Here is a 21,248-nt window from a genome sequence, read left to right as displayed (position 1 = left end):
TACCAAAAGCAGCCCTGGAACGCAGAGCAAAGAACTCAGAAGGCCAAGTCCCGACACATCATCGAACATGGCAGGCCAGAAGAGGGACTCTAGGGGCAATGCCAAGAGCAGCGGCCCCAAAGCTCCCCTTGTCCGCAATGAGTACACGCACATGTTTGAGAGCTTCCGAGACGAGCTTGACAGCCACCACGACCGCAGGGAAAGGATCGTCAAGGCCTCCAGGGATATCACGGCCTTGAGCAAGAAGATGTAAGGCACTTGCACTTGCACTGCTTTGGCGCCCTGCCCGCGCCGCGATTGTTGGGCCCGTCACTGACGCCGCCGCTAGAATATTCTCATTGCAACGGTTATTGCTCACCCCGTCCCAGCTGTGCTGCGCGCCTGACTGACATATCTGGCCCAGCATCCGCAAGATACAACCAGACATGCCTGATCAGACCGAGAGAGAGATCCAGTCCCGCCTGAGCGAGATCTCTAGGCTCCTCGCAGCCGTCACTCCCGACGTCCAGGGTATCAATCGCTACCGCTACTCGCGCAGCCTGGTGTGCATCGAAGAGCTGATCGAGGCCCTGACTTTTGCCCACTACCTCCGCACCCAGCGCCTGATGGGCTTCAGCGAAGCTGTAGGCAAGGTCGCTGAGCTCTCAGGCTACGCCGGCGACCAGATGGATGTCGATGCAGGAGATCCGCCTCCACCCGCCAACTCTGACGCTCCAAGACTTGTGGTTCACGTCACTGAGGAGGACTACCTCATGGGTATCTTTGATCTTTCTGGCGAGATGATGCGATTTGCCACCACTACCGCCGCTCTCACCGGCACCATGGCCGGTGGCAGTGCCACCCCCGCGGTGGACGGTCGTGAGAGGACCATAGTGGTAGACATGCAAGAACTCGGCAGTTTCTTTGAGATGCTACCGCAACAGTATAATAAGAGTTATCAGATCAAGCTCAGCACGCTAAGGACGTCGGTACTGAAGGTAGAGAAGCTGGGTTACGGCTTGACTGTGAGAGGCACTGAGAGACCCGCAGGCTGGATGCCTGAAGATGGTAACGATCCGTCAGAGGACGATTATTAGTAGATGCGCTTCGAGGTGCTTGCTCCTGCTTCATGTATGCTACCTGGCAACTCGGGCATCAAAATCTAAGTTATTGTGCAGAACTGCGTCGTGAGACACCTAGTTAATAAGCAATAGCATAGCTTCAGCTGTAATACGCAATGCGCTTGCTAATATAGTTAGCATTCAGTGAAATAATTCGTTAATTAGCTTATCTCTACTTGAAGTAGCTTTTAAGCTTATTGGGTAACTTATAGCAGCTGTATGGCTTTTTGTGGCCTTAAAGAATGCTTAGGCGAGTTTTAAAAAGAGTTTTACTAAGAGCCAAGTCTGAGGCTCTTACTTATTATGTAAAGAAAAGGGATATAACAGGATAACCAGCCATAGGATAATCACTTATGGGATAAACTCCCTTGGGATAAACCCAGGTATAGTATTTGCCTGCTGAATAATATTCTATATGGGGAAATAAACAAGCCACAGGGGGCTCCGCAATGACGTTTTTTTTATTTTCTTTATATGGTGGCGTTTTTCTCCCGATAGCGTATGTGATAATGCTCTAGAGATAACTACCTTTTGACAGCTATCGCAAGCAGATAAATAAGTATTTGTAGATGGTGAAGACATTGCTCGCTAGGCTTTGGGGACGCACGAGAGAAAGAGGTGAGACTATGCGCAACTATTGCTGTAGAGTACAATATGACGTTAGTATAGTCAGGCTTTGTCGTAGATTTGGATCTCATTTTTGAGGAAGAGGCAAGGACAGCGCATCGATCATTCGCCCGGGTGGCTTGGGCTGGGGCGCAATGTGACTCGACGCTTATGTGCTAGCACTGAGACAGCATTGCATATTAGTCTATAACCGATGCGCAATTGGCTGGCTACTGTGGTAATGACTGTCCTTGAGTGTGCTTGGCAAATGGCCAGTCTGCGCTTGGTAAGATGTCACGACTGGGACTTTGCCCCAGCATCTCCCGGAACGCAATCGTTGGTGGTCAATGTCTTTGCAGTACATCATCGTATAGAGTATTTAGCGCCACTGTTATTATGCCGCCCACAGCACCACCTTCGGCCTTGGATGGGCCCCTGACGGCAGAGCAAGCCTTCGACTCAATCGGCCCGGCATACGAAGATGCCTTCGAAGGCCTGCCCGAACAGGCCTACTCGATCCAGTGGCTACTGGCCCAGCTCGAGAATTCTGGAGCCAAGACGGCCAGGTTCGTCGACATAGGCTGTGGCACGGGACGCCCTGTCTGTCTGTCACTTGCCAACGCGGGCCACGATGTCCTCGGCATCGACGTATCTGCCGCAATGGTGGCTGCAGCCCGTGAGCGGGTCCCAAATGCGAGGTTCGAGCAAATGGATATCTGCAATTTCAACCCACCAAAGGGTTCGTACGACGCTGCCAGCGTCTATTTCAGCCTGATTGCCAGCGTGACCCAGGAAGATATCAAAAGATATCTTACGAAGATATACGAACTCCTCAAGCCAGGGGGCTTCTTCGTCTTTGCAACGGTACCAGTTGATGGTGAGAGCATGCAAATCAAGTGGATGGGACGACTAGTCACAGTTTCGAGCCTGAGTCCGGATGAAGCAGTGCTGGCAGTCAGCAGGGTCGGCTTCGAAGTTGTTCATGATAAAGTTACAAAGTTCATGCCCAAAGGGGAAGAGGCTGGCATCTGCCAGAAGACGGAGGTGTGGGAAGAGCCTCACCTGTTTGTGTACGCGAGGAAGCCAACGTCAAACTAGAAAACCATTCTGATGTTTTCTGTAATACTGTGCAGATCCTATGCTGTTTCACTTTACGAGATCTCGAAGTTGTGTGCTCGAGCCTAGCTTGACTGCAAGATCACCAAGTCTTCAAAGTACTGTCAAATGTGACGTTGTCCAACCGCGTTTGACAAGGAATACATATTGTGCACATGTGTGCCAACCCCCCCCCCTCCCCACATGGGGCATATCGCCAGGTTTCGGGCATGATTGTGTCATCTCAAGATCGATCGGTCATGATGTATGTGTAGCTCTGGAGGACCCGCCTAACCAGTCAAGAGAATTCCAATGGGCCGTACGTGTGCATCTTTTAGGAGATCGCTTCGTGGTGCTGGCGTTGCATGAATTACCCACATTTGGCCAGAAAGCTGGGTGGTTTTGTTGTGAGAACCCGTGTCTGTTCCTGTCTATCTCACAAACCGTGCCTACGTGGGATTCGGGTTGCCCAACTTCCTTTATCCGAATAAATCCTTACCAGCCATAGTCTTGCTCACATTTCAGTTCACAGTGTCCACCTTCGCCTCTCCCAACGTTTCCTTCTCAATCTCTTCCTCATTCCCAGCGCTGTATCCGGTGCCCCTTAACATCTGCGTTAATCCGATTTCATTATTGATCTCCTCCATCCTCTCGGAATCCGCCTGCGCCGTGCCCTCGCTTCCAAAGATGACATCCATCTCCTCTAGCGTCAGCCGCTTTGTCTCAGGGACGAAGAACCAGATGAATACGGCTCCAAGATATGTTAGCAGGCCAAATAAGATGTATGTGCCATACGGCATCGCTGAAAGCATATCGGGCGTGACCTGGCCCACAATGAAGTTATTCATCCAGTTACTGCTTGCACCTAAGCTCACTCCATATGGCCGTGCAGACAGCGGCCAAATCTCAGCGACGAGGATCCAAGCGCATGGTCCCCAGCTATATCCAAAGTGGATCTGCAGCATTTAGAGTTAGCAATCAAGGCACGAAGGAAGAAGAAGTTCATTCGAAATGTGGTTGAGGTAAACAACTACGTGCCCAGTACCTGTCTCGAAAAATGCAGCCTAAAAAAGGGTCGTGATTCAAGGAGTGAAACAGACCACGCAAATGGCAGATGCTTCTCCCTGGAGGAGTAAAAACTGTATCCGAAAGCTGCTTACCACAAATAGCCATACCATCGCCACCGCGGCCCAACCAGCTGCAGCCTGTGTCTCCCACTGCGTGCGGTTTTTTGCGATGATAACCGCAATGATTATATGGCAGGTAGCCATGCCGATCGCCCCAACTGCTAGGACCGGCTTGCGCCCGACGCGGTCAACGTACAGGACAGCTGGAATGGTAGCCAAGAACATCACGATACCGACGACTCCGGTGGCGAGCAATGATGTTTCGGTGGAATCAAGGCCGAGTTGACTGAAGATTGTTGGAGCATCTGCGAAAATTAGTGTCAATGAAATCGGCACTTTGTGGTCCGGCCGGTGGTTCCCAGCAAGATCCCGAAAGTGAATGAAAAGAATCATTCATAAGGCAGATAGACATATACGTACAATAGAGGACGGCCTGGATTTCATATGTCAGCAAGTTGAGCAACTCATTTTAGACATAAGTGATTTTACAGAAACTCACATTTATTCCTGTCCATTGCTGGAATGCCATCGTGACGCAAGCCACGATCACTCTTTTAAACATGGCCTTCGTTTGAAAGAGGCTCTTGATGGCCACAAATTGTAGTTTGAAGGTGTTCCACGCAGTTTGCTCCCGCAGATGGGGGAATTTCTCCGCCACCGTCCGTTTCTCGAACATGCTCTGCGCTTTGATTTCCAAGAACTCCAGCTCAACCAGCTCATGGTCTGCGGTCAATCCCCGCAGCCGAGCGAGGACACTGCGGGCCTCATCTTCGCGGCCATGGTGGACTAGCCATCTTGGCGAAAAGGGCATGAACAACATACCAAAAAAAAGTACCAGGGCTGGGGCGATTTGAAGGCAGATGGGCGTCAGCCATGCCGCATCGCTCTGGGTTTTAAGCGTGGTGCCACCAATGAAATTGGTCCCATAGTCGATCCAGAAAGAAACCATAATCCCAAAACAGATTGCCAACTGCTGTAGCGAGACAAGAGCTCCTCGAATTTCAGGTGGGGCAACTTCGGAGTTATAGATTGGCACGATCATTGCCATCGAGCCTACGCCCATTCCGGTTATAAAGCGCCCCGCAAGAATACTTCAACGTAGAGTCAGCGATTAGTCAACTCTAGCACAAGGTGTGGCATTGAGGACGGCAAGGAACGACTTCTGGCCATAGACCATTACACAAGCCATAGCCCGGCAAAGGCCGCAACGGGTAGTGAGCTGAGTGCTGGACGAGCTTAAGCTCGAGCGTCCGCTTCACGACCACAATATTTTTAGGGTAAATAAACAGAAGGGAAAGGGAGGACTATAGAACAACCAGCCATGGGACAACCTCTTATGGGAAGACCTCCTATGGAATAACCTCATATAGGATAATCTCCTGTAGGATAACCTTGTACAGGATGATCTCCTACAGGATGAATCTGTACGGGGATGTAAACCATAAGAGGTTTCGCGATGATGTTCTCGCACTGTCCCAAATGTGGCAGTGTAATAATGCATATGATATATGTAGTAGAGGAGTAGCTCTGGGTCGGAAAGGAGCAATGGGTCGGCTGCGAGGCAATCTGGAGAGGCCGCTTACCTGTTATGGCCCGCCCCGGTAACAGCTGTGACCTGGATGATAACGCCAACGATGAAGACGGTTACTGCGACAAGAATTCCGTATTTTCTGGAGATGGCCTCGGCAACAAAACCAGACAAAAGAGTTCCCAGCCAGGCACCAAGCTCGAGGATGGCAGTTAGCCAGCCCTTTTTAGTCTGGTCTGCATTGGGGTCGATAGGGTCGTACTCGCCCATGTCTGCAGTCAAATATCAGCTTGGGCCCCAACACCTGGCCTATTGACAATACTAAGCCCTTCCTCGTTCTGGGAGACATACGCTCTTGGAAGCTGGGCATAGCGAGGACACCCGAGAACATCCCCTGATTGTAACCATACAAGACACCGCCTATGCAAGCAAAGGCGGCGATAGCAAATACACGAGCGTTCTTTACAAGCGCTGCCGGACCACTCGAGCCCATCAGAGCCTGTCGACGGTGCAGAGCCGCATCGTATATAGCTGCGGTGCCCATATTGAAAGGAAGGGCTTTCTCAGGTCGCCAAAACCCGGTTGACGATATCCTCGGGACTAGTACACCGTAGTTGTTTCGAACAGGCGGGAAAATGATATATGTGAAGGCACAAAGTTCACAATGACCCCAGCGGCAAGAACTACAGATGCCTTCGAGATAGCCATCCAAGACGGCTCTCTGGGCGTGACAAGGTATTTAAATGCCATCGACTGGTGTTAACCCAACTCCAGAGCAGCGCCTCCGCAGCAGATGCAACCCCTTCCATCCTCCCATGCGAGACGACCGGCCCCAAATGAGCAGTACCCAATCAACCGTGCCAATCAAAACTTGAGGTTCATCAGTTGGACCCTTCCCCATCTGCTCATAAGCTCCATCGAAACATGCCTCCTCGCAAAAGACAATCCAAGTGCTTACCTCGCTCTCGGGTCAAAGATGAGGGGTAAATGAACCCTGCGGTCGCATGCCGATCCATTCTCCCGTCTGCAGTGTTCATTGCGCATATTTGACGCCAAAGTATCCTGTACATACCTAAAGAGTTGAATGTTCACTGACCTCTGGAACAGGTTGGAAATGCAGACTCGAGCGGCGACGTTTGTCGACCTTGCAATAGCGGTGGGACCAGTCCACACGAGTTTTACATGAAAGCATCTCTACTACTACCGGGCGACCCAAATGACCAGCTGCTTTGACATGAATCTTTGCAGGACACGGGTCGGTTCGGGGTTGCTGACCGTCTACAGTTCGTACGGATATAGGGTGGATCGCGGCAGTTCTCCCTCGGCAAAAAGTTGGGCGACCCGTACGAGTGGCCGGCCTACTTAGGCTAAATAGCCCTTGCGCGGCTAATTTGTATGTACTGACTGATCCATGCGAAATTGTCATTTGGGTATCGGTTTGCAAAGGCCCTAGGAAATGCGGAGACTGGTCGATTCAGACTCTTATCTCGTGCGCAAGGCTGAACACAGGCGAACGATGCTTCCATCATCCCATACATAAGTACGCAGAAATCGACATGCAATGTTACATACACTATTGGAACAACACCTTTATACTCTCAAAAATGACAATACGTCATTGCGGAGACACCTGTGGCTTACATCTCCATACAGGTTTATCCTACGAGAAAGCATCTTATAACGTATTATCCCCAAGGAATTAAACCCCAGGAGGTTATCCCATAGGAGGTTATCCCATAGGAGGTTATCCCATAGGAGGTTATCCGATACTTCCCTTGTTTCCTTTGAATTCCAGATATACTGTGGCCGCGAAGCGGACACCCGACCTTAAGCTAATTTGAGATCAAACTGACCAAGTGCGATAGGTAAAGCAGTTTGTGCATGAATTTGCAGACCATCCACGGAAGCACCAGTTACGAAAATCATCGTCATCACACAGCGGTATGGTTTGCTGCAGCTAGCCCCTAAGCCCCCCATATGGTGAAACCGATCCTGCCTTGACGAATCGAAGCCGGAGCAACAGAGCATCATGCGTAAGAGCTACGATTCAAGTATAAAAAGGTTTCACCCTCCCATTGGAGCTGTACGTTATCGTCTCAATTTTCTGTGTTCCCTCCAGTCGTCTGGGCCCCCTCCCCTCCAACAGCTGAGCAAGCCGCCAATGTCATCTGCTGCGCAGGCAGGGAATCATGCTTCCTTCGCATGATCCTTCGTTTCGATGAGCGCTCTTGAGATCATACAGGACGGCAATCCATCCTGCCTCGATGGTGGAAACACGGCTGTGGGCAAACTCAGCCAGTTTGATACCCGGTGGGCCTTACACAAAACGCTTCAGTCAAAGGCTGCAGCCTTCCACCTCCCGGGAGGGACACCGGCCATCTTTGATTCCATTGTTGTGACTTCCTGTTGATTCCCGAATATTGAAATGGTGTTTACTGGAAACCACATCGAACATCGAACAGAGCTGGTATTTATTAAAATAATAAGGCTTGAATCCAGACTCGCTTGAGCAGGAGCTGCAGGCTGTGGCCTTTGGGCGTGGTGGACGGGCGGCCAGCAACCGCCACAGAGGCCAGCTCGATAATAAAAACATGATGAGGGCAACACCAGAGTACGACAAGTGTTGAAAAGACTGGCAAACCCAAATTTTGAACCTCTCACTAGAGTAAGCCCTTGGGTCCCAGCCTGGTCCGCGCTACGTGTGATCTGAGCAACTTCCTGATAACTGCAACGGCGAGACACTTGCAACACTTTGCTGCGGGTTGGCAGAAGGCCTTCTGATCCTCTATCCAGGTGTCTCGACAAGTAGTAAGGGGCGACAAGCGATCAGACTGGATCGGCATGAGATCCAGCAGGCAGCCATTGTAACTTGCCAACCCATTCGGACTCCAGATATGCGTCACACTCGTTCGACAGTCAGAAGAATCCTCGAACAGCTGCGGATAGCTATCAAGCCGAAGATTCAAACTCTGCAGCCTTGCAAGTATGACAGCTGAGACCGCGAGTTGCATCAATGCAAGCAAAAGTGAAAGGAGGGGGGGGGGCGACCTTGAAATGTGGCCGGCTTGAAACGATTTTGCCCCAAGATGAGGCAATCTCAATGTTGCGTGCCCGGGCCGGACGAGCCCGGCCTCAAGGCATCGTCGACTGGATCGCCGAAATGGGGTTGATTCTAGACCAATGGGGGCTTGCGCGAAACATAAATAGACACGGATGATTGAGTGCTTGTTTCGAAACAAGTGCACCCGCTTGCTGGGCCGCATCGACCAGGAAAGATTCCCTGCTCGCAATGGTCCCCAGTTGGAGGACAGAGGGGGCCGAGATGGTGGCCGCGACCAAGGTCCAGCCCTATATGACTTGCTTGTGGGGGAACCCTTGGAGGCTGTGGCAGTTGCTAAAGAAAGCCGGGTTGGGCGGCCGAGATATCAGGTCGTGTCCACACAGATCTGGCTGGAAAAGGCCCCATCAGAGGCCCAGAAGGCCGGCCCACACATTGAGGTCCAACAGCAAGTAGACTGACCACTTGGATCGAAGAACCTCACGGCCTGGCAACTTTGGCAGGTATCAGGGCACGCTCTATGGTGTCGGCTGTGCATGTTTTGTTTTTTTTGGTTCTGCGGAAATGCTCGGGCATGCTTAGCACTCGTGCTTGAGGAGAAGGGAAGCTACAGAATCGAAGCGATCCGGACTGCAACGAATCTGAGCCCTGGGGGCGGGGAGGGGGTAGGCAGGAGGGGGGATCTGGTGTAACGGCGGGCACGATGGGCCGGGGTCACCACAGAGAAGCAGCACCTTGATCGGCTCATGCAATCGTTGACAAAGTGTCGAGACGGCGAGTGCATGTGGCAGCAAGTCGTGGTCTGGGCCAGGGTCTGGCCTGCCTCGAGAGGACGGCGGCCAGTGGCCGGAGACGCAAGATGTGGACGAGTGTTGGTGGCTGGTGAAACGAGCGGTGCCTCTGATGCGCATTCTCAGTCCATTGCAAGTACAAGTCAGGGCGCGAGAGACATGTGGACAGAGGAGGAGCAGTAGTGCTTATCCAGCCACAGTATATGGAGCGTTGAGTGTCAATGCTGAGTGTGAGAGAGAGATCGGGGTCGGATATGTAAGGTACGGTAAGGCGCGGCACAGGGTGCTGGGCGGTGGTCGGCGGGTGTGGTTGAGGCTGACGCCATGAAGGATGCGTGCTTGTTATGTTTGGGCAGTGAAATGAGTCGAAATGAGATGAGATGAGATGATACGGGTTGGATCGAGTTGGATCGAGTTGGGTTGGGTTGGTCTAGTTTGGTATGGGTTCAGTCGAGTTGAGTTGAGTTGAGTTGAGTTGAATGAGGGAGGCCACGTGGGTTTAGCAGCTGGGGATGATGCCAGTGGCCGGCGAGCCCAGCTCTGGAGTCAGAGGGGATTGCGGTCGAGTCGATATGTGTGCGCAACGGCGGATGGGCCAGTCTTGGTTGGGATGAATGGAGATGGGGGAGTATGTGCTTTGGGCTGGGAGGAGGGCAATGACTTGCGAGGGACAGGCGTTGAAAGTATCCGGCTCCCAGTGCCAGGTGGTGTGGTACAAGGGTCTCAAGTACCTCGGTACTTTGCACTGCACTGTGGTGGCAGTCTACCACCACGCAGACTTGTAAATGTGGCAGCAGCGAATCAAAGACGGTGCTGAGCGGGTTCGTGCAGGTACCGCAGTACCTGATGATCACGGTGCTGGCCCATGCCCCCAAAAATAGGCCGCATCCAGGCTGTTCCGGGCTTAGTGTGCCTGCCTCTTGAAATGAATTTTTAGACGCGCGCCTGCAGGATCCTGCCAGAGGAAACGACAGCGCCGGGTCGGGTCTCTGCTGGTCCGTCGCACCGTCCTCGTCCTCGCCCTCGTCCTCGTCTGCTCCCGCCGTCTCTGTTCCTGGTTCCTGGTTCCTGTTCCCTGGTCCCTGGTCCCCGGTCCCTGGTCCTCCTCCTGCCTTGCGCCACAGACAGCAAAAGAGAGGACTGCAATTGCGACTGCAACCCACATGTTCCTGCCGCGAGGCTGTTCAGGCCGACTACACACAGTAATCAATCTGGAAGCTGACTGACCAGCCAACCAGCCAACCAGCCAAACTTGCTGACCGCGGGAGCTCACCAGATGTCATGCGCCGCGTTTCAAGAGCAAGCTGGAGTGACAAAACAGTCAACCAACATACGCGTGGACTAAACTGGACTGGACTGGACTGAACTGGACTGCAGCACCGCAGTACTGCAGCATTGCACCGTGCGTATTGCTTGCGTATTGCCTGCGTGTTATCTGCCCGTTTACTTACTGTACCTGTGCTCGACGTTTCCAAAACAGACTGTGCTGTCGGCAGCAGCCAGACCCATGCTCCCTGCTCCATGCTCCCTGCAATGCGACCCTCCGTACCCATGTCCTCATCTTATTTCATTTCCTTTGCTTTGCTTCCTGCTCGCGATACGCTGCCGTGACGCGCTGGTAAGGAGCGCCCCAACAGTGCAGTGCAGTGCAGTGCAGCGCAGCGCAGCGCAGGCGCCTCCATTATTGATTGCGCTCGTCGCGGTCCCCGCCCCCGAATTTGCGGTGCACTGTGCACTGTGCACTGCACACTTGTCATGGCTCACTCATGATGGCCCATGCTACTCAGGTATGCTGATCACTTGCTGCAATGCAGTTGCGATGCCGATATGCAGGTCTTGGCCTGTTGGTCCGCTGTCGTTGTTTGAGAATAACCCCGGTCCACCCGCCAAACATTGTTTCTACAGGTCCGCACGGGCCCAATCTTTAATGTCTGTCCCCATGTCCATGCCCATCATCCCATCCCGTCTCTCCGCCGTCCGATTAGCCGCGGGGCGACCTGGAGATCGACATTGACATTGACTTCGACTTCGACTTCGACTTGGACAACCCGGCAACCCGGCAATCCGACAATCCGACAATCCGACAATCTAGACTGACTGACTGCATTGGCCGAATCGGCTCAGCCTGGTCAGCCGCGCGCACTCACTCAATCGCACACAAAAGAGGCAGAGAGAAAGCAACGCAGACAAGCACGCTTCTGCACGTCGACGGCAAGGCCAAGGCTCCGCCCCACGGCAACTGCTCTGCTCCGTCCTCTGCTGTGCTCTGCTGTGCTCTGCTGTGCTCTGCTGTGCTCTGCTGTGCTCTGCTGTGCTCTGCTGTGCTCTGCTCTGCTCTACTCTGCTCTGCTCTCTGTTCTGCTCGGCCGACAGCTACACTGTAGGCGTAGACCACGCACCTCGACGGCACATCACAGTGCCGTGCGGCTGTGTGGCGGCTCCAGGTTACCACCTGCGTCTATTTCCTTCATATTGCCCGCCAACCTGCTCGCCGTTGCTATTTTTGAACCAATCTCGTCGCGCTTCCCTCCTCCCTGCTTCCTACTACCCTCCCCCCCTCCCCCCCCTCCCCGCGTCCGCCTTCCATCGTCCCCAGCCTCGCCCGCAAGCTCTGGTTCTGCCCCCGTACGTCCGCCCGCTCGGCGATGAGCCGATCTAATCCCCTCGTCTCTGCACGCCTGCATGGACATGGGTCTTCCTTCCCCACCATCTAGACTGCCATCTGATATGACAGTACGTAACAGCTTCGAGTCGTGGCTTTTCCGTCGAGTCCCAGCGGGTCCAGTGGGTCCAGGCGATCCTCCTCCACACCAAGGATCGCTGCCACCTGGAGCCGCGAGCTTGGGGCTTCTACTTTCGGATCGTCTCTCTTCCTGATCTATTCCCATCTCGTCTGCCTCAATCTTATTGGGATGCTTTAGGCGCACCCTGCACCCTGCTTTCCGATTGCCCTCTGCTCCGCGCGGAACGTCATTTCACGTCTTGTCTTGTCTCGTCCACGTCCATGCCGACTTGGACTCGGCCGCTTACATGGCTGCCGTTCCACCATGTCGGTGCCGCCCTCAGCTCCTCAAGCTTCGCTGCACTTGACTTCACCACCTGGCCGGCCCTTGCAGCACTTTGCTCCCACTGTCCACTGTGGCCTGGTCTCTGGTCCCTGGTCCTGGTCTCTGGCCATGGTTCCTGATCATCACCCAACGTTGAAGCGGAGCCGAGCCGGAGGACGCGGTACAGTGATGTGCAGTGCAGCGCAGCGCAGCGCAGTGCAGAGCTTTGCTACGCTTTGCTTTGCTTTGTTCTGCTTTGCTAAATTCGTCTGCATCCAAGTGCAGATGATGTCTGTGCGTTTGTTTGTTTGTTTATTTGTGTGTCTGTCCACGTACCGCAGGCGTCGGCGCTCTGCCCTTGCCATATCATGATATCTTTATGCGCTCGAGCTGCGGCTGCGGCTACGTGGGCATCCACAGGTTGTCTGCGGAATAGCCGCCCTCATCTTTTCCCTACCCAGCTAGCTGCGCGCTCTTCCCCTGCAACCCTTGAGCCTCACCCAGCTCACCTCACCTCACGTCGCCGGCTCCACACAGCCATGGCCCGTCGTAGCCGCCCAACTTCAGACAGACGCCATTGCGAAACCTGCCAGCCAATATCAGAGGCCCGTTGTTGTGCATCCCGTTAAGCAGACACACGATCCAGGTTTCATGCCCGCAGCTTCTGTCAAGCTACCCTGGTTTCAGATCCGATTTCTCATCAATCCTTCTTCCCAGTCCCGGTCTCCGCCCCCCTTCCTCTGTGTGCGTGTGTGTGTGTGTGTCTTTGTGTGTGGTGGGTGTAGGTGTCCCTCTCTCTCTCTGTCTCTGTCTGTCTCTGTCCTTCTCCCTTTCTGGCAACGCTTTCCCCCCTCCCCCCCCCTAATTTCACTTTCATCTCTGCTCACCCATATGCTTACAGAGGGAACACCCCGCCTGCCTGCAGCAAAAGAGAGGGAAGGAGAGGTCGTGGTCGAGGTCGAGGTAAGGACAGGGGTACAGGTAGGGGTACAGGTACAGGTACAGGTATGGGTGTGGGTGTGGGTGTGGGTGTGAGTGTGGGTACGTACCTGGCCCATGTACTGTCGAGGGCTCCACTCGACAGATCGGATCCTCCTCCTCCATCATCTTATCTAGTCATCTTTTTGTTGCCATTCCTGTACAGCACGGTACGGTGGTACGGTACAGTACGGTACCTGCTCTCTCCTGCACACAAATCCTCGCCATGTATTTTTATAAGTAACAGGAGCCGCCTGCATCACCCTCAATCGTGTCTCTTTTCTTGTCTCTCAGTTCCAGCTTCTCTCTTCCACAGCCTCCTCGCATCTCGCCTCCTCTCGTCCTCATTTTTCCTTTTTATTTTTCTCTCTTATTTCCTTTGCTGTTTCCTATTTTCCTTGTTTCCTAGCTCGTCGTCTCTCTCAGGAAAAAACAACAATAACAACAACAACAACAACAACAACTTGCTCTCATTCGTTGCTGGCCTGTCCTTCGTTTGACACGAACCGGAGCAAGCCTTGCCTTGGCCGTCCACGACCACGACCGGAGAGACCTTTTACAAGCCGTCCACAACACCTTCAAACGTTGGCCATATTCAGACGAGCCGGTCCCGCCAGAAACATAAGCCACGCCTCCCGTCTTTACTAATAGCCCTCACCGTGGCCCTGAGGTCACAATATCGAATCGACCCAACTCGAGCTTTTCACCCGCAGCCAGACACCCAAATGCCATCACTCATCCCAACCCACAACATGGCCTTCTACAACACACGGTCCACTTCGCAGGTGCCGACCACCATGGACTACTACGGCAGCATGACGACGACGGCAGCTCAGCCCATGTCAATGTCCACTTCCATGCCCGGAGGGGCATACGACCCCTACGCAGTGGCTCCTCTCACCATGCAGCCACCAGCCCACGCCGGCCACCACCACAGCCACTCCACTGCATCGTACCTATCCACGGATCCGCACCACCGCGTACCAACATCTTCTCTTCCCACACAGCACCGCGCATCATCAGGGGCATGGAATGCTGGCGACGACCAGACACTGCTCGGGGCAAGAGCAAGCGGCCAAAACTGGGCGCAAATCCAGCAGAACTACTTCCCCACCAAGACACCCAACGCATGCCGGAAGCGACACGAGCGGTTGATGGAGCGCAAGGGCGCCGATGACTGGGACACGCGCAAGCTGGAGAAGATGGCCCAGGAGTACATGGCCTTGCGCAAGGAGATCTGGGCCCCGCTCGCCCTCAAGACCGGCGAGAAGTGGAGTGTTGTTGAGCAAAAGGTAGTTTAGCCTCACCTCAGAGTCACTCCTTTTGTACGCCACGTACTAACAGAGCTGTGCTGCAGTGCATGTCCAACGGCTTGAAGAACCTCCAGGGCGCAGCTCGTGCAGCCGCCCGTCGCGAGCGCCTCGAGGCCGGTCTCCCACCCAACGATCCCTACAATGACGACAGTGGGATATCCGGCATCGACCTTGAGCCAGTCGACGACCTCGACGGCGATGCCGGCTACGGCGGTGTTCCTAGCCCGGACCGGTCCACAACCTCCTCGGGTGGCGCCGGCGGTAGCAGCACCGCGTCCCAGTCTTATTCCACGGCACCCTCGACATACGGCCACCCACAGGCTTACCCGGGGTATCCCACAATGGGCGGGCATGGCTACGCGAACAGTGTGAGCAGCTCCAGTGGAACCGCCTACGGACACCACAATGGCGCCCAAGGGCACCACAGCCAGAGTGCTAGCCCGTATATGGAGGCCATGCACAGGATGCCGAGCGTGGATATGGGCATCGACTCTATCATCAACCGCCCCGGTGGGCAATAATCACCCTATTCTGGAGTTTCACGTTGGGCGGTGGCTCTTTGCCGTCGTCCAACGTTATCCGATCCCAATCCCTATTCTCACCTGCCTACCCGCCTACCTTCTACCTTCCCTGCCTTGGTCGACTTTCATCAAGGTCTCTCCTTTGTCAGGGTGGTCTTTGGACCTAGGATACACAGTCTCTTCTTATTATCATCGCCATCATGAGAGTTTCCTTTGTCTGTCTAGCAAATCATCATCATCATCATCATCATTTTCATCCTCTTTTCGGAGACGGGCGGCAAGGCAATGGGTACTCAAAGGGCGTTCAAAGGGGGCTACGGCGTTTAGGAGCGAACCAAAAGGATATGCGGCAGCTTATTTGCCCTGCATTTTGCCTTCTTTTTTTTCTCTTTCATTTTATTTTCTTCACTTTAAGGGTTTGGTATAGAGATCACTGGTTCTGGGATGAAAACGCAGACAAAACAGCACGCCCACACCCCAGTGCACGGAACGGCAACTGGAGGGTTGACGGTACGAGTTAGGACGGGAAGGCGGTGGCCCTGCATGAACTTGATGTTTCGCGATTCATGTCATTTGCGATTTGCTTGCTGTTTTACGCCACGTTTATTGTATACTAGAAGACATGATGACCGTCATAGATACCACGGTGGATTGGCCCGGGCATCGGCGCAACACTTGCTGGAAAGTATGGCATAGTTGGATGGAAACTTAAAAATAGTTAAACATCCGTTGCGCATTAAAAATATTGTTTGTCAGACTTCTTCGCTTCTCCCTCGCTTTCTGTCTTTTACCAGTGCCACAGCCGCAACCATCCGACTGGTGAACTCGAAAGACTCCCGAGACAGATTCCAGGCTTCTTCGGCGACCTGCAGTGTGACTTCAGATCATCCTTGGGACCGCCCACAAATTTGGAACAGGAAATGACATAACTTTACGGCCATTGGAATCTTTCAGGATGGCAACGTAACAAGGGATGCAAAGGCCTACATTGGCAACGTCATATCAAATAAAGCCTTGTTATCCCTTCCGCGCAAGCGCTCCGCTCACAACAAGCAGGCTTTCCTTAGTCTCTTGCCCCTACAGTCCTCTAAGCCAGCGGAGGACATTGGTATTGAGCCTTGCTAGTGGTCAGACCGGCCGGGCTGTTCTTCAGGGTAATTTTGTGTAACAGGTCGCCGGTAGGTAGGACAACAAATCGAGAGTCCCCTGATCAAGGGGATGGGCTCGATTTGACAATATATGTGCGAGAACGTCGAGGAACTGGCGCAAGCAAGTGTAGAGGGGAAGGCGGAGACAGGGATGATGGTAGAGAATCGTTTGGCACTTCTTGCATAGACGAAGCGTGTGCTTGACCATCGACGCCGAGGCATAACCTCTACAGCCTTTTCATATTGCGCTTGTAGTCTACAAACATGACATGTTCTTCCATACGACTGCTCCAAAGCTATGTGGCAGAAGCCTTGATCCAGCCAATTGTTCCCGAAATGGCCATCCCATATATAATACAACCGGGGTATCTCGCTTGTACATTGCTGCGTCATGCGCTCCTTCATGGTCCCTTCTCTTGGGCAGAGGGACCTCCTACGGGTATTCTCACCGGAGTCGGAACAGGAAGAACGCCGGTGTCATCGTCGACGTCTTCCCACTCGTCTTCATCCAATGGCTCGCCTACGACACTCGCCCACACCCTCTGCCACATGCCCTTCTTCTGTAGGAGGGCGAGGCCCATGACCACAGGCAAGTGCCAGACACTTGCCCAGAATAGTCCCCTGGCACTTCCCTTGTGACCCTCGAACCGGTGGAATTTGATTGCCTCTCTGACCAGCCACAGGTTCACGGGTAGGCTTGTCGCCGCAAAGGTCCACTCCGTCACCCCGTACGCGCACAGGCCCACACAAATGGGTATGAAGACAAGGCTGTATCTCAACGCAACCCTGGCGTTCCTCGCCGGGTTCACCCAGCACAGCATCTTCAGACCGGCGTTCTTGTACTCGTCGCGCACCGCCCAGGACAGGGCCATGAAGTGGGGGAACTGCCAGGCAAAGAGAAGCGCAGCAAGCAGCCAGCCCCCCGCGCTAGACGTACCGTCGCCTGCGAACTTGAACAGCAGCTCGCGGAAGGTACCGTCGGCGGTAGCGCTCTCGCCGGCGGCTGCAGCCCAGCCCATCAGTGGGGGGATGCCGCCCACCAAGGCACCGACCCATGTGTTCAGCCAGTGCATACCCTTCATGGGGGTGTAGAGACCGGCATAGAGGGCGATGTTAGCGGCGCCGAGGAAAGCCACGGTGGGGTTGACGCCCCAGTAGAGGGCTGCTGTCCCAACGAGGCCACAGCCAGCTGCGAACAAGACGGCAGCTCGAGTAGACAGCAAGTTGCGCACCAGCGGGCGATTGCGAGTCCGAGACATCTTGGCGTCGGTAGAGGGTTCGTACAGCATGTTGAGGGCGTTGGCAGAGGCGGAGCAGAGGGTGGTGCCGGTTGTAAGGAACAGGAGGGTGAGTGGCGATAGGGAGGGGGTGTCGGCGAGAGAAGCGGAGAGGAAGGCGGGCACCGGGTACAGGGCGTAGGGGGCCATGGCAGTGAGGACGACGAGGACGGTCAGGCGTGGTTTAGACAGGGAGAGCAGGGCGGAGAGCTGGCGGCGCAGGGAGTTGGCGGGCTGGGAGGCGGCGAGGGTGGTGAGGGTGTCGGAGGCATTCTGGGGGAGGACGGCAGACGGCGGGTCTGCCTGTGCGGCGGCGGCGCGCCTGGCTGCTTGTCGCTGGCGATGAGGCGGGATCTGCGGCGTGGGCTGCGAGGACGATGGGCGTTGGTTTGGTGAATGACATTCGAGGCCGGCCACAGGGGCTGGAGGAGGAGGAGAGGCGTGGGAAGTGCGCAGGGCCACGCCCTTGTGGAAGACATCAGATGCGTCGAGCAGCACGTTGGGGCTGAAGTAGCTGGATCTGGTCGTGACAAGGCGGCGGCTGGGCTGCCAGCAGAAGTTGGGAGTGTGTGAGATGGACGAGGACGAAGACGAAGACGAAGCGAGGCGAGCAGCAAGCCGTCGGAGCCCGCCTGCAAGCGCAGGTGGTGGCATGTTTGTGCTTTGCTTTGCTGTACAGGGCTCGCCTGGGGCAGCCTTGACTACCTCATGATCAGAAGGCCTGGTCCTTTTCGCGCTGCCAGCGGGATTGAGTGGTCGTTGTGGTGGCAGTGGTGGCAGTGGTGATAGTCTAGAGCACTGGCGAAGAGTCAAGAATGCGGGTAGTCTGCTGTGGATATCCAGAACACAAGAAAGTGGTCGGTCGAGGTGGGCTGCTTTTTCTTTTACCAGGGACCGGGGATCGGGACCGGGAGCCTGGGAAGCTCGGGCCACTGCACCTTTTTGCAACTGGGCATGCTGGGCTGTGGCCCCACGGGACGGAATCGACCGTCTCACGCTGCGGTGGACCAGATGCAGCCTCGTACGTACAGATATAATATCTGACAGCTTAAGCTCGTGGTGAGTTGAATACCTCATTTCGGACTCGAGTCCTCAGAGCCCAAAACTGCGCTCCCTAACTCTTTTCCCCCCTAAAAGCTCCCAGAGCAAGCAATATTGACACGTCGTATTTCCTATCTTGAATTAGAAGAACGGCGTAGTACCATTCTTGCAAAGCTGGGCCAAACCGCGACACTCGACCGAACCGGCGGCCATCTGTCGACCGAGCTGTCGAAAAGCAGCGGTATTGATGGCCGGCCGTGTTTGGGGTCGTGGAGGGGTCGGGGGGCTCAGACGCCGACCTGGTCACCGCCGGCCACGACGACGTTGGTGCGCTGCCGTAGGATGCACCAAGATACCCAACAGTTGCATGGGGTCTTAGCTGGCCAGATAGACACGAGAAATGTTGTGTTGGTGCAGCATTGCCGGGTCGGCTTGAGGCTCGCCAGTTTGAAGCCCATGTTTGTTGGCAGTGTTGGCAGTCGTCCGTAATGGCAAACCAACAGACAATCAGGCGCTGCCACACCCAAACAGAATTGGCGATAGTCTGCCCGTCTACCTATGTCGATGCAGCCGCGGCCTCTGCCCACGAGTGTTTTGGACATGATGCCGCCGCGGCCTGGTCCGGGACCGCAAATTTGTGGCACAGAGACGTCCAACAGAGTGATGTGTGTGATGGGGGGGGGGGGGATTTAAGAAGGGTCGTGCAACCGTCAAAGCAAGTGTCGCTGTGTTTGCAGGCGACAATTATTCTCATTTCCACCACCATCCGAAGACTCGTTCTGCCCATTCCCATTTCCACACGCACCCCCAGATCATGGTCTCAAACAAGACGACAAGCACACGCGGCGGCCAGCGTAGTAGTGATAACATGACACTGGCAACGGCAACCTCGTCGTTGTCGGCCAACACGAGACGGACAGCACCGCCGAAAGCAACACCGAAAGCGACATCGAAAGCGACACCGACAGCACCACCGGCATCAACAACAATATCAGCAACATCAGCATCGGCACGATCCGCGGCAAGTGTGCCGCGCACTCAGTCAAATACTCGGTGGGAGCAGAAATGCTTGGTTGTTATTTCGGGATTCCCCTGGTAGGACAACACAGCCTGTAGCATGGCAACCGATACTGATATGGCGGGAATGACAGCATCGGCAAGTCCTCCTTAAAAGAACAGATGAAGAATGATGGCATGTGGTCTGAAAAATATCAAATTTGTGACTTGGACTCGTCAAATTTCAAATCCAAGGACAGCAAGACCTTGGACTCGGACAAATATATTGCCGAGATCAAGAAGAAGGCGGGGATCCAGGGCGCGATTGTGCTCATCAGCACCCACCAGGAGACTCGTCGAAAATGTGCTGAAGCAGGTGTGAAATACTCTCGGGTGTTCCCAGCGAATATTCCAGGAGCAAAGGAGGAATGGCTGAAAAGAGAGGTCAGCGCTCCCCATCTGTTGCTGTCACGATTCTGGTCATAAGGCAGTTCTGCGTGTAAGCGTGCGTGCCTGGATATTGACACTGACCCGCATCTGTACACAGGAGAATCGAAATGGGAAGGAAAGCAACCTATGGAAGGCGATGGATAGTCACTGGAGGAAATTGATGGAGATCGATAATGGCTCACAAGCTTTCACGGGGGAGGATGATTATTCTCCCAAACACTCGCTCAACAAGGGCAAGTATTTGAGCCACATCATCGGACATGTCATTGGGCGATCGAAAGAATTTGCGGCAGAGCGGTCAGGCGTGACAATTGGCCAAGGCAGTCGCAGTAACTAGAATGGGTATGTCGAGATAGATTGCTCAGGTAGAGTAGACTAGATACGAGCTCAAGCCCGGGCGTCCGCTTTCCTGCAAAAGAATTTATACAGAATAAATAGATTAAGAAGGGGCTCTTATTTAGAAACACAACATAACGTCTTAAAGGTGGCCAACTCCAATAATTAACATTGTAAAACAATCTGTTATTAGTTAACCTCCTGTGGGCTTACCTCTTATATGATGCATTTCTTTCATTGAGTAATCTTCTATACGAAGAAAATAAGTTAAAGAGGGCTCTGTAATGATATTATCGCGTTGTCTTTGGGTGTGGCGGTGTTGTCTCAAGAGTATATGTGACGAGGGTGCGCCGAGCCGGCATTCCGGTGGAGGTAGCCCCATGCCGTATTTTCAATATCTGCCTGACTTGGGTTAAGGGACGTCACAAGTCCTTGGCCGCGCTCACTGTGGTCGTGGGCCAATTGAAAAGGTCCTGTCTAAGCAAACCACATAGGTTGATGCCTATGTTTTCGCTGCACACTCGAAGACACTGTGTTGTTCTGAAGCTCAGGGCGGAGCCTGAGTGGACGATGTCATCATTGAATGCTAGTGTGTACTGTTATTGTGATGAAAAGGCTGGCTTTCGCAGACAACAACTAGCCCCCAAACCAGTATTAGAGCAAACACCGAGATTTGCCTGGTCACCAACGCTGTTATGCCTCCACTGCTGGAGTGTGCCACACGCATGAGATCGTTCAACCCGGGGGTGACACGCATGAGGATGCAAACGGTCAGAAATATCTAGGTCAAGAGTCCGGAGTCACACAAAGGGCCGGCTAGTGTAAGAGTGGGGCTG

The 21,248-nt window shown here is 54.0% G+C and overlaps 6 protein-coding genes across 6 annotated transcripts; 4 read left to right on the top strand and 2 right to left on the bottom strand.

Annotated features, from left to right (window-relative positions):
- Positions 1–67: 67 nt before the first annotated feature.
- On the top strand, positions 68–1,076 carry J7T55_008125 (uncharacterized protein; the record flags this gene model as incomplete). The annotated part of the gene is made up of 2 exons (XM_053134039.1): positions 68–249; positions 404–1,076. The coding sequence occupies 2 exons, from the start codon at positions 68–70 to the stop codon at positions 1,074–1,076; spliced, it is 855 nt and encodes a 284-aa protein (XP_052988152.1).
- Positions 1,077–2,102: 1,026 nt separating this feature from the next.
- On the top strand, positions 2,103–2,804 carry J7T55_008124 (uncharacterized protein; the record flags this gene model as incomplete). Its single annotated transcript, XM_053134038.1, has 1 exon — positions 2,103–2,804. The coding sequence occupies one exon, from the start codon at positions 2,103–2,105 to the stop codon at positions 2,802–2,804; it is 702 nt and encodes a 233-aa protein (XP_052988151.1).
- Positions 2,805–3,322: 518 nt separating this feature from the next.
- On the bottom strand, positions 3,323–6,000 carry J7T55_008123 (uncharacterized protein; the record flags this gene model as incomplete). Its single annotated transcript, XM_053134037.1, has 6 exons — positions 3,323–3,757; positions 3,962–4,233; positions 4,349–4,361; positions 4,428–5,019; positions 5,512–5,728; positions 5,808–6,000. The coding sequence occupies 6 exons, from the start codon at positions 5,998–6,000 to the stop codon at positions 3,323–3,325; spliced, it is 1,722 nt and encodes a 573-aa protein (XP_052988150.1).
- Positions 6,001–14,055: 8,055 nt separating this feature from the next.
- J7T55_008122 (myb family transcription factor) lies at positions 14,056–15,164 on the top strand (the record flags this gene model as incomplete). The annotated part of the gene is made up of 2 exons (XM_053134036.1): positions 14,056–14,622; positions 14,688–15,164. The coding sequence occupies 2 exons, from the start codon at positions 14,056–14,058 to the stop codon at positions 15,162–15,164; spliced, it is 1,044 nt and encodes a 347-aa protein (XP_052988149.1).
- Positions 15,165–16,713: 1,549 nt separating this feature from the next.
- J7T55_008121 (uncharacterized protein) lies at positions 16,714–18,243 on the bottom strand (the record flags this gene model as incomplete). The annotated part of the gene is made up of 1 exon (XM_053134035.1): positions 16,714–18,243. One exon carries the CDS (start codon positions 18,241–18,243, stop codon positions 16,714–16,716), a length of 1,530 nt encoding a protein of 509 aa, XP_052988148.1.
- Positions 18,244–19,444: 1,201 nt separating this feature from the next.
- J7T55_008120 (uncharacterized protein) lies at positions 19,445–20,413 on the top strand (the record flags this gene model as incomplete). Its single annotated transcript, XM_053134034.1, has 3 exons — positions 19,445–19,725; positions 19,782–20,070; positions 20,174–20,413. The coding sequence occupies 3 exons, from the start codon at positions 19,445–19,447 to the stop codon at positions 20,411–20,413; spliced, it is 810 nt and encodes a 269-aa protein (XP_052988147.1).
- Between the last annotated feature and the right edge of the window lie 835 nt (positions 20,414–21,248).

Source organism: Diaporthe amygdali (assembly GCF_026229845.1).
Source record: "Diaporthe amygdali strain CAA958 chromosome Unknown NODE_41_length_355262_cov_61_584611, whole genome shotgun sequence".
In the NCBI taxonomy this organism is placed as follows: domain Eukaryota; kingdom Fungi; phylum Ascomycota; class Sordariomycetes; order Diaporthales; family Diaporthaceae; genus Diaporthe; species Diaporthe amygdali.
The sequence above is the reverse complement of the archived record's forward strand: the minus strand, read 5'-3'. Positions and strand labels throughout refer to the sequence as shown.